Source organism: Ciona intestinalis, chromosome 10, assembly GCF_000224145.3.
Source record: "Ciona intestinalis chromosome 10, KH, whole genome shotgun sequence".
In the NCBI taxonomy this organism is placed as follows: Eukaryota; Metazoa; Chordata; class Ascidiacea; order Phlebobranchia; family Cionidae; genus Ciona; species Ciona intestinalis.
In genome coordinates this window covers 2,440,086-2,451,335 of record NC_020175.2, presented here as the reverse complement: position 1 = coordinate 2,451,335, position 11,250 = coordinate 2,440,086, and the positions used below count along the sequence as shown (strand labels likewise).

Below are 11,250 nucleotides of genomic sequence, written 5' to 3'. Positions count from 1 at the left end.
TGACATATTGAAAGAATATGACAATGCTGAGAAAGATTTTACAACAGGTGACCATACATATTTTACTTTATAAAATATATTTGATGCATTTTTTCTTGCAACATTTTATGTTTTTTATTTATTTAATATGTGACTGAGAAAGATTTTACAACAGGTGACCATACATATTTTACTTTATAAAATATTTTTGATGCATTTTTTGAGCAACATTCTATGTTTTTTATTTATTTAATATGTGGCTGAGTAAGATTTTACAACAGGTGACCATACATATTTTACTTTATAAAATATTTTTAATGATTTTTTTTCGTGCAACATTTTATGTTTTTTTTTATTAATATGGGAACTAGTACAAACAACTATAAAAGGACAGTATATTTAGGCTTAATTTTAAATTGCCTAGCCTACACTATATCGCATTTTAATAGCGGACCAGTTGGTCGCTGTTAAACATAAACTGTGTAAGATTACTTTGTTCGATGTGGAACATAGAATTTCTAATGCTGGTCATTCCACATCTTTACCTGCCTTGTTTCACTGATTTGAATGAATGAATGTAACTTACTCTATCCTTGCATGGCCGCAAAATGACAGTCGTTATAACACAGGTTTAACACCTCGGGCCAGCTTACGAGTTACCATGTATGTTACTTTGTTGGTGATTAATTTTTTTAGCATTTTTTTCATGTATGGCTGATAATTTGGACAACCCATTAGTGACTACTGGGTTGGAGCATTTATGGTGCATGTCTTAAAACTCTGATGACAATGCTATAATAATCTATGTGTGTTCTTAAGACACTTACCTGTTACAACTCAAACCCGGTGGTAACCACTGTTTTATCCAAATTGTTAGACAGAGATTAATCCAATAAAACAATTACCCAGGTTATATACGCAGTAACTCATAACCGCACTAGGTGTAGAAAATAAGACACCCATGTTATACTAACTAACTTTCATTGAGGATAAATTTGTCATTCATTTAAAATGCAAATCTTTCATTTTAAATGCAAATCTAAACTGCTCTTAAAATGTTGTAAGCACCACGTATATGAAGCCACCTTGCATAGAAGTTGATAGGAAACCATAAAACACAATAATATTTTTCAGCATTTGAGATCAACCCTGGCGATTACGCAACTTTAAAGAAGAGAGCAGATGTCCGAGGAAAATTGGGTCACCGGGAGGCAGCGGTGGAGGACTACAGAGCAGCTCTCTTGCTCCATGAGCAAACTGTAGGAAGAAGAAGAAGAGCAAAGTAGCCACTGTGATGTTTTAGTGTGTCTTCATTTTTTGGCACTTTTTATTTCATAAAATTTAGTAAATAAATAAGTATTGTGCACTTTATGCGTGCTTTTAATTTGCGAATAGAAACCATAATTGCATGCATTTGATGCACATACTAAGCGAGCACTTTTTATAAAGCGAAAAACAGATTCTGTGATCCTTAACAACTGAAGGATATTAAAAGATGTCAAAACTGAATGAATAGAAAATTAGTTTTAAACCCCATCAATTTCTTCTGAAACTTTTCGCACCATTTCACCAACACAACAATCAACAACGCTTTCAGAAACTTCGTCTACAGTTGATGTTATGATCGTAACTTCTTTTGTACAAGTTTCCTTATCGTCCTTTTTCTCTTCCACATTTTCTTCTTCAATTTTGGTTACTTTATCCTCTTTTCTCTCCACCTTACTCTCCTCATTCATCTCCTCTTTCCCATCTTCCTTTTTCTCTTCTATCTCATCTTCCCTTTTCTCTTCTTTTTCCTGAATTATCTTTTCTTTCTCATCTTCCCTTCTCTCTTCTTTTTCCTGTTCTTCCTCTTTCTCCTGTTGACGATCTGCAGATAGAGATCCTGTATCCGCATCCTCAAACTCATCCTCAGAAGATGCCTCCTCTTCCTTTTTCCCTTCCAAGTCTTCCACAGCACTGGACTCTTGAGCGGAAACGAGATCTTCTTCTGCATCACCTTTCTGCACCACTTCCGCAGAAACAACATCACTTTCAACTCTGTGGAAATATTTTTTTTTAAATGCAAAAAAAAACAGTTTAACAATGCAGATAAAAATTAGAAGAAAATCCATAGTAAACTTACTTTATGTCTGAAGGTTCAGTTTTCTCGTCTTCATTTTTCACATTCTCTGAACCTTGTATTTCAGTTTCCCCTGGTAGTTGAGAGGACTCTCCATCAGGAAGAGGAGCAGATGTTAAATCTGTCACAATTTTCGCCTTCTCCAATAAATCTTTATCATTATTTGCTTCTTCCCCTTTAACAGAAGCTTCCATTGTTTCTGCCTCCACACAACTATCCTCACCCCCCACTTCTACATGTTGAGTTTGTGGTTCTGCATCATCTTGTGCGGTTTCATCATTTTCCGCTGCTTTATCATTTTCGGAAATATTTTGTGCTGACTCAGCACTTTCATTTATCCGAGTCGCCAGCTCCTCTCCCTCCTCATTAACTTCCGCAACCTCCGGAAGTTTGGGAGGTTCAGATCCAGCAGGAGCATGCTTCTTGGGATCATAGTTAGGACTGCTCATCTCAACCTCCATCGCCCAGTCATTCACATGAACAAAATTATCCGGTGTCTTCAGAGGACTAACCATAGATGATGAACTTTGATCGGGAGTTTTTGCCTCCGATCCTGTGGACTGGCTCCTCATTGACTCATCGGAGCAAGCCACATTAACATCAACAACTAAGTCTCTTTGTCCCCGAGATTTTGGAGATTTTCCCTTTCCAGGGGACTCCTCTTCCTTTTCACCAGGTCTGTTATCAGGTTTAGGTTTACCTCGGCCTCGCCCCCTACCCCGCCCTCTACCCCTACCTCTGGAGTATCGAGAGTATTCAGAGTTTCGTGGACTCATAGGGTCTGTTGCTTGATTTTCTTTTTTTTCTTTGCTGAAATAAGAAAAAATATGTAGTAAAAATACTTAAGCACTATTTGGGTGGGCGTCACTTGTTTAACATTTCTCTTTATATTGAATTGCCAAAACAAGCAACCTACCTTCCAGGTTCCGGTGCAATGTTATCTTGAGCATTCTCCTCCACAGTCTGTTGCTTTGTATCTGCTTCTATAAGTCAGAAATGCAAAAATAAACACAAGCAAGAATATGCTTCTTAATGTGCCATTAACTGTATTTGAATTGCTTTGAAATTGTTTTTTTTAGAGATTGCAAAAAAGTACTACAAAATAAAATACAATTTAGTACTTACCTGTTTCTGGCTCTTGTTTCTTTTCTTTCCTCTTTTTTTGTTTCTTTCTTTGCTCCTTTGGTTTGCTCTCATTCTCTCCCCCTGCTAATATGGTAATAATTCCACTAAAAATAATAAAAAAATCCAAACCATACCTTCAAGTGACGGCCATTCTTCATCATTAGCTTTGTTGGAGTGTTTCCGATCTCGACTTTGATGTTGCCTAAAAATTGGAAAAATCAAAGCCCAACAATACAACCGGACACATGTATGCTGTATCACTACACAAACTTAAGTAATTAAACACCCCCTTACTCATTTCCTTCATAGCTTCTCTCGTTATCTGGTTGCTCACGCATGGGTTCCCTTCCCTGTCCACCCCCACGGCCCCTCCTACCCCTGTTTTCACCCCGACGATTGCGATTATTGCCTTCTTCAATCTCCTGCTCACTTTAATAAATGAATATATATATTTCATAGAATGGGGCAAAATAAATATAACAGCACAGAGTTAGGTTAGAAACAAAATCTAGCTTTTGGGTAAAATTTACCACCAATAATACATATGAAAATATATTTTATTTTTATATGAAATATATTTAATTTATCTCCATATGTGTGGCCATGTTAAGTTTAGAGGTAAAAATTGACCACCAATAATACAAACACATTCTATTTCATCTTACATCTTCTCATTATCCCATGCTCTCCTCCAGTCTCCTCCTTCTCTTTGTGCTCGAGCCAATCGATCTCGATCCGCTGCCTCTTGCTGGTTCTTCCACCTCTCGTGATCCTGTCTCTGTCTTCCTGTCATCTCCATCATGTTGTTCATCTTTGATGGGGGGTGATCCTGCATTTAAATTCAAACTTATTCTTGTGATACATCAAATCAGCATCTAGACCTGGTCACCTATCCAATAAAAAGTGATCAAAATTTCAAAGACATGAGTTACAAAGTGGTAAAAAGTCTATGTAAGTAGCTTTAAATGGGTGGACATCTAGGTTTGGTCACCTATTCAATAAAAAGTGATCAAAAATCCAATTTCAAAAACACTATTCATCAAAGTGGTAAAAAAATCTCTACAAAAAGTCTTGGAATTTGTCTGCCATTTATACAGAAAACTCATTTATGAATGTCAGGTTTCTTTAGCATACAATTTACCCATCAATTTTATTATAAATATCATTCCTTGCTTTATTTATACCTAAATCTAAGCACATCATGTGTATTGATATGACTGGAGAAATAATAATGAAGCAAATATTATTGATAAACGTCCACAGCATAAGCTGTGATAGAAAACACTAAAATAAAAAATATTTTGTGTGTGTTATATCGACTTGAAGTGTGTGTTAAATTTACCCAAGCACAGTCAGCACACCATGTGTGCTAATGGGCCTGGATAAATAATACAGCTACACATATTATAGATAGATTTGCACAACATAAGCTGTGATAAAAACACTTCATCAGATTAGTATAACATCATTTAATGTGTGTATTACATTCACTTGAAGTTTCAAAGCTGCTATAACAGTTAAATATACTGGCATATCTATTTGTAATCTTACCCTGTATTGGTTGTGTCTCTGGTGTTGATCATTTTTATTGTACCTCACATTTGGAGGAGGGGGTCTTCTGGAGTATTCTCCTGCTCCTTCTCTCCTTGGATCTTGAAGAAGACCTCTTGGTTCATCCCATCCTTCTTCACCTTGCTGAGAAAAAAAATATTTAAGCAAAAAAAAAATTTGAGCAAAAAAAATATTTGAGCAAATATTTTGCCGGTACAAAGTCTTTTAGTCATATTTGATGACACATCAAAAATTAATAACAAAGAGAATGAGTCATTAATTTTTGTAATATTTTTGTAGATTTTAACATGCGGATATAGTGTTAGTAAGCTACCAGGTTCTACAAAATAAACCGTATTATAATGTACCGTACATTTGCCTTTAAAATTTCAAATATCTCATTATATGTAAAAGTTTGAGATTAGGTTACAGTGACAATTCTGCTCTATATTCACTTATCACTAACGACAGCAGAAACTTACCATCTGTGCATCCATTTGTTCGATGTTTCTTCTGCGTTGCATTTCACGCTCTTCACCCTGAAAGACAAACAACATAAACCCATTTGAAAAGTAATAACTCAAAATGTGAGACAAAACATATTAGAGTTATTTTATGTTAGACACATTTATTGGTTATTACAATATATATACTCTACAATCTTAGCTTAGACTGCTCATGACACACGAACCTGTCACCACTGCAACAAAACTTAAATATGTCATTTACATGCTCATATAGAATAGAACATTACTTAAATAAAATTTTCAGGTACATAAGATCTTTTAATTCTGTATTTTGATAACTTCTGAATTCTATATTTTAATGATTGATGAGTTGTTAATATATCATCCCCACCTGTCTATCCGAGTATCTTCCTCCTTGAGCATCCCCGCCTCCTCTTCCTCCTCGATGAGGTCTCTGCTGATTCTGTCTTCCATACTCTCCCCTCCCGTGTCTTCTCTCCTCCACAAACCCACGATCCCCGTCTCTTGGCTCTTCCGGATGATAATTTCTTCCCTCGTTTCTTCTACGCTCATGAGGAGGATTATGATCTCCACGATCATACTGCCTCCTTTGATCTGGTTGCTGTCTTTGATCTCTACGAGGAGGTCTTCTTTGATGACGATCATTGTCTTGTGTCTCTTCTGGTTGATCCATATGAGCATTATATTTTCCTCCCTTTTCATATTTAAAAGCAATATTTAAAATCACCAAACATTACTGTAAACACCCCAAACGTAAACAACTCTTAGAAGACTTTAAAATAGCAAACTATTTTATGGATATGTATTTACATACATTTAATACATAAAACAATACAATTTTCAAAACATTCTAAAAATTTGGAAATATTTATATGAAAAAGAAATTTATAATTTTTATAAAATTACCTTTTTAGTTCTGGTATCTGGTGCATAATGTTGTTGCCTTTTTGCTTGAGCAGATGCAGCCTCAGCTTGCCTTTATGAATAAATTGTATGTCTCATGATACACCAAGAAACACAAACCATTAAAATTACACCCTTTAAAATACAGCTACAGCGGTCTTATATATTATGCTAAGCGTGGCAATAGCAAAAAAAAGACGGAACAATACAAACCTTTCGTCTTCTTCGATTAGTTTTCGTCTCTGTTCTAACTTCTTATTCTTTTCGCGCATAAGTCGAATTTTTAAGTCGATCGCCTCTTCTCGCATGTTATCATCCATGATTACGATAAAAGGCACCCAATATTCCAATAAAATAAGCACAAACGAATTGGTGCGAGGTGTTTCACGGGAAAAACTTCAAACCGAATTTAAAATCGGTGTTTTCCCAATATTCTTAAGTTACCTTATTCGCACAACGACTCGTGTGGACATGTTTTAAAATTAATTTGGAGGTCATGTACAAATAAATACCTTGTCTATTTTGTGGGGTATATTTTAAAAAATATGAGATATGTTTTATTAAAAAGAACCTAACCCATTTTGTGTTATGTCATTACAGGGCCGTGTAAAATTTGAAATCATAGTACTTTCTGATGTTTTACAAAAGCGCGCGAAAGTGAGCTTTGCTCAGGCCCTTCCTGACGTTACGCCGGCCGTATACTATATGGGATGTAATAATATTATCCTGTAAAATTTCCACGCAGATAAAAAGTGTACTCGTAAACTAGTTATATTCTAATATCGCATTTGTGGTTCTAGAAGCGTCGTTCTGGTGCCTGTGCACCATGTGGATGCTCATCGCTAGGGGACCGGGTGTGTGTACTAAACATAAATATACCTTGTCCAGTTCGTACCAAATGCTATAGAAATCACTATGCGCTTTCGCTGCGTTGCCCAACATATTACACATCACATGCGAGAGACAGATAGACAGTATGCGAAATTTCGTTATTTAGACAGCTACCGCACAAATGTGCTGTTAGAATAAATTATTATATTTATTTCTAATTATTGTATTTAAAAACTAGGTCTAATAAAGATTCCTGATTCGCATAGCAATATAACATAGCCACTAAACCCAAACTGTACGCGACGCGTCACGTAACGCAATGAAGGATTCTTTACCAGTTGAAATGCGCGAATCATTTTCATTTTTTAAGTTAATTTTCGTCACAAACGCCCGAGTTTTTTTCCAAAAAATTATACACCGGGTATCAGGGAGACGTAAAGAACATTTTAAGACCAAATTTTTCTCTGGTCACCATTTCCAGTATCACCCATATGGACTTTGTTTTACCTTATCGTTATCTTTTATGCACCTTTATTTACATTACCTTCAATTCTTAGCTAAGTAAAATACTATTTTGTTCAATTTTTTTTCGACCACCATTAATGCACAGCATACATTGATGGATCAATTGGAGAGCATTATTTCTAGAGTTGATGAAACCAACGGCGAAGTTGAAAGCTGTGCCATAACTAGTCCTTTATGTATTTTCCACACAAAATCAGGCTGTATACCACACTTGACAAATGAAACGTTTTCATATCTTGACAAACATTTAACTGAGGATACAGTTAAGATATTTCAGGTCCCTATGCCGGGTGTAATTGAGTACGGACAAACTTTTGAAGCAACATGCAGTGCTGCTGAATTATTCTGTCTACCCCCAAAAAGCTCTCTGTACTGCACAATACAGGATCCAACCAATCTACCCAGTACAGGTTACAATACAAATAAATCCGTGGCTGTATGGAGCTCAAGCGGGCGAAAAAATTTCACGCCAAAGTTGTATATGGAGTTTATACAACGTATGAAGCCAGATGTGTATCAAGCGTTAGCGGACGGCGATGTGACTTCTTCAGAGTCCCGAAAAAGAGCAATTAAGTCAGTGAACAGGACAATACAGTTCCTGGAAGAATGCATGAAGATGCACAAAGAGGCAACTGTGCTTAAAAAGTCAAAAATTGTGTGTATGGTTGAAGGTGGTGACTTCCTTGAAGAAAGAAAACGTTGCGTGAAGGAAATTGTTCGTTTAGAGCAAGAATACAAAGTTCCTGTTTTTGGTTATGTGATCGATTCATTGCCTACAGAATCTGTGTTAAGTGCTGCGACCATTGCGTTTGTCAAATCAATTGTGGAAGTTTTGCCTAAAGATAAACCAGTGATAGTCCATGGTGTAGGAGACCCATTGTCTGTCATTCACCTCACAGAAATAGGAGTATCTATTTTTGACACATCCTATATCTCAAAATTATCTGACGCAAACATTGCATTAATTTACAACATTCCCAAACTCGACAATGATACAACTATTTCAGTAAATGACAAAAACATTGAACAAGTCTGCGGCGAAAAACTGAACATAACAATGCAAATGTCATGTGAAAGCCATGCTAGATCATTTGAACCCTTGATGGAGAACTGCACATGTTACACCTGCAAGAACCACACAAGAGCCTACATGCAACATCTAGTTAAACTAAATGAAATGCTGGCACCAGTTTTACTCATGCTGCATAATTTGCATCATCATTTAACATTCTTTAAAGCTCTGCACAATGCAAGTAACTCTAAAAAGGCTTTGTCTCTTTTTAAACAACAATTTGTAAGGATAAATAGGTTAATTAGCACCTAGGACTTGAATAACTTTATATATTTATACCTTTTATTGCAAGTTTTTAAAAACCTGCATTATTGCAACTGAATGTGTTAACAATCGTATGTGACTTTGGTTCATATCACCCTGCCAATATCCTATCTGTGATAAAAAATTAATTTAATCATTAAAAAGTGCAACCTCAAACTTTAACTTCTTCCAGCAGTTAGTAGCTTTAACTAAAATGGCTCTCGCTGTGAGTGCACTGAAAGAACAAATAGAACGAGCAAAGGAAAATTTAAAAACCGTTGATGACAGCATTAAAAAAGTAACCGGACGTGACCCCAATGAAGCCAGGTTGGTAACAAATGTTTTTAATTCATTGACGTTTAAATGACTCAACATACTGTTACTAACTTTAACCTTGTATTTCACTTGTATAGGCAGTCTTAACTGCCGATTTTAACTTTTAATAAACTTTTTTCTTTCTGGAAAAAAAGTTAAATTTTTGAGTATTTCACTAGGCTATATTATATGTAGGCCATTTAATGCGTTGATTTTAATATTCATTATTTATTTCCGCAGACCTGAACGTCAGATGAACGAAAGAGGACGCGGCAGAGGCCGGGGTCAAGTACTTGGAAGGTTAGTTGATATATTATATCGGGTTGAAAATTTTTCAATTAAATTGTTTTCTTAGACGGCGATGGACAAACGAAGGTGCTGAGGAACCTCCCTCGAAAAAAGCAGGAGATTTATATCAGAGGTTGGAAATTATTTTACATAAGATTCTGAACTTATTTTCCAGTGTAATTTCTGCCTAATAATAATAGTAACTTTGTTTGTCTCTTCGATTACTGTACGAAGATTTGGAAATATTTTATACGAAAAGACAGGGTATAGCGACAAAACAACAGTTGTTAAAACACGCTTACAGTTAAAAACATATATATATATTATATATATATATATTTAATTGGAAGAAAATAGACAGAGTTTTAAGTAAGCAGAGAAATTAAGATTAAAGTAAATTTAGCACTTAGTCTTTTATCTGGTTTAAATAAATAAATAAAATTTATTCTGTCTCTTCAATTTAAGTCGCTGGTTTGTGGATATTGGATAATTACATGGGTTCAGAAGACATGATTTCTATTAGATAGCCCTATCCCCTCTTCAGTAGTTCTTTACGCAAGTCATTTTTTTAACAAGTGTCTCGTTTTCTTCTTTGCTGGAGTAAATTAATTTGATCTTCTATCAGATTTGAAGGCATATAGGTTAATTGTATTATGTTATTCCAGGGTTGGTGTCGGACCTGGTCGTCGAGTAGTCGCTGGCAATCGACGTAACTTTGCTCCTGTTGCTCATCATGAAAGTGAGGAGGAGGAAGAGGAAGAGCAAAAAGTGTGTTCTTAAATATATATCTTTAAATTGTCAAGTATAGATCTTAGGTCAATTCATATTTTTGTGCAAAAATGTTAATTTCGGTCTACATACAGTTCTATCCACAGTTCCTAACCATGGGTAGTCTTATTTTTGTCCCACTGTGTAATGTAATCCTTGCGAATCGCGTGAGAACGAGTTCGCAGATATAATCTACATATGAAATCCTGCGGGTCAAGGATCGGGACTTGGTGGGAATGCTTCAGTCGGAACATGAATAAACGAATTTACTATCGCGAGCACGTCACTTTCAGACATACAAGGGGTTTGAGTAATGGGTCAAATCTGGTCTAAATCCCAGGTTCTCAGGGACCTCACCCCTACAGAATAAATGTAGCCCTTGAATATCAGCCCGTTGACATAGTGTTTTTTTCCACAGCTAACAGTGCAGTCATCCATCGTATCAACTGCCAAAAAGATTACAAAAAAAGAGCTTATTCATGCACAGAACCCAGATGAGAAAGGAAAGGCAAGGTAAGAAAAAGTGTATTTTAAAAGCTTTGTGTCTATTTTATAATTTGTTAAGAGTTTGTCACTGTGGTCTAACATTGCTATTGTTAAGTGAAATTTCTGTTTTAATTCCAATAAAAACGATAAATAGGCTATATAAAAGTTTTTGCTTCTACTGCTAAAGCTTTGTGTCTATTGTATAATTTATTCAGAGTTTGTGTTGTAACATCTCTTTTGTTTAGCGAAATATGTAAATTTTTTAGAAATCGAAGAATGTTTGGCATGCTGTTAGGAACGCTTGCGAGATTTCAAACTGATGAAAGCAAAGCTGGTCTTGCTGTAAGTAATTTATAATTTATAATGTAAATATTAAGGTATTGAAAACTGTTGTATTTTTTTTCTTTTTTTTCTTCTTACACTTTTTTCTGTATGTATTCTGAAGTAGCACCAGTTAATTTTTGTAATGCTATTCATTTTTGCTGCAGTTTATAACCACACCCCAAAAAGTGACAGTTTAACACNNNTAATTTATATTATTAATTNGTAAAATT

At 35.4% G+C, this 11,250-nt stretch overlaps 3 protein-coding genes and 1 long non-coding RNA gene across 5 annotated transcripts in view; 3 read left to right on the top strand and 1 right to left on the bottom strand.

Annotated features, from left to right (window-relative positions):
- On the top strand, nt 1-1,350 carry LOC113474616. Its single transcript, XR_003396308.1, has 2 exons — nt 1-47; nt 1,114-1,350. It is a non-coding gene; the product is annotated as an uncharacterized LOC113474616 (long non-coding RNA).
- Nucleotides 1,342-6,638, bottom strand: LOC100186086 (trichohyalin-like). Of its 2 annotated transcripts, none has more exons than XM_018813780.2 (12): nt 6,382-6,638; nt 6,172-6,241; nt 5,636-5,959; nt 5,260-5,316; nt 4,778-4,921; nt 3,892-4,055; nt 3,521-3,655; nt 3,361-3,428; nt 3,227-3,310; nt 3,018-3,084; nt 2,105-2,911; nt 1,342-2,019 (listed from the first exon to the last, which is right to left on the bottom strand). In XM_018813780.2, the coding sequence occupies exons 1-12, from the start codon at nt 6,486-6,488 to the stop codon at nt 1,506-1,508; spliced, it is 2,541 nt and encodes an 846-aa protein (XP_018669325.1). In that variant the 5' UTR covers nt 6,489-6,638; the 3' UTR covers nt 1,342-1,505. The 2 variants fall into 2 exon arrangements, with proteins under 2 accessions (XP_018669325.1, XP_002130368.2); XM_002130332.5 differs by having other exon boundaries at nt 3,227-3,307.
- A 980-nt stretch (nt 6,639-7,618) lies between these two features.
- On the top strand, nt 7,619-8,848 carry LOC100175148 (queuine tRNA-ribosyltransferase accessory subunit 2). The gene has a single exon (XM_002130259.5). The coding sequence runs from the start codon at nt 7,619-7,621 to the stop codon at nt 8,846-8,848; it is 1,230 nt and encodes a 409-aa protein (XP_002130295.1).
- Nucleotides 8,849-8,879: 31 nt separating this feature from the next.
- Nucleotides 8,880-11,250, top strand: part of LOC100175896 (pinin) — a 5,372-nt gene continuing 3,001 nt past the window's right edge. The window contains exons 1-6 of the mRNA XM_002124593.4: nt 8,880-9,166; nt 9,395-9,454; nt 9,510-9,575; nt 10,108-10,210; nt 10,629-10,723; nt 10,963-11,038. Coding sequence (XP_002124629.1) covers nt 9,054-9,166; nt 9,395-9,454; nt 9,510-9,575; nt 10,108-10,210; nt 10,629-10,723; nt 10,963-11,038 — 513 coding nt within the window. The 5' untranslated portion in view covers nt 8,880-9,053. The remainder of the gene's footprint in view (nt 9,167-9,394; nt 9,455-9,509; nt 9,576-10,107; nt 10,211-10,628; nt 10,724-10,962; nt 11,039-11,250) is intronic.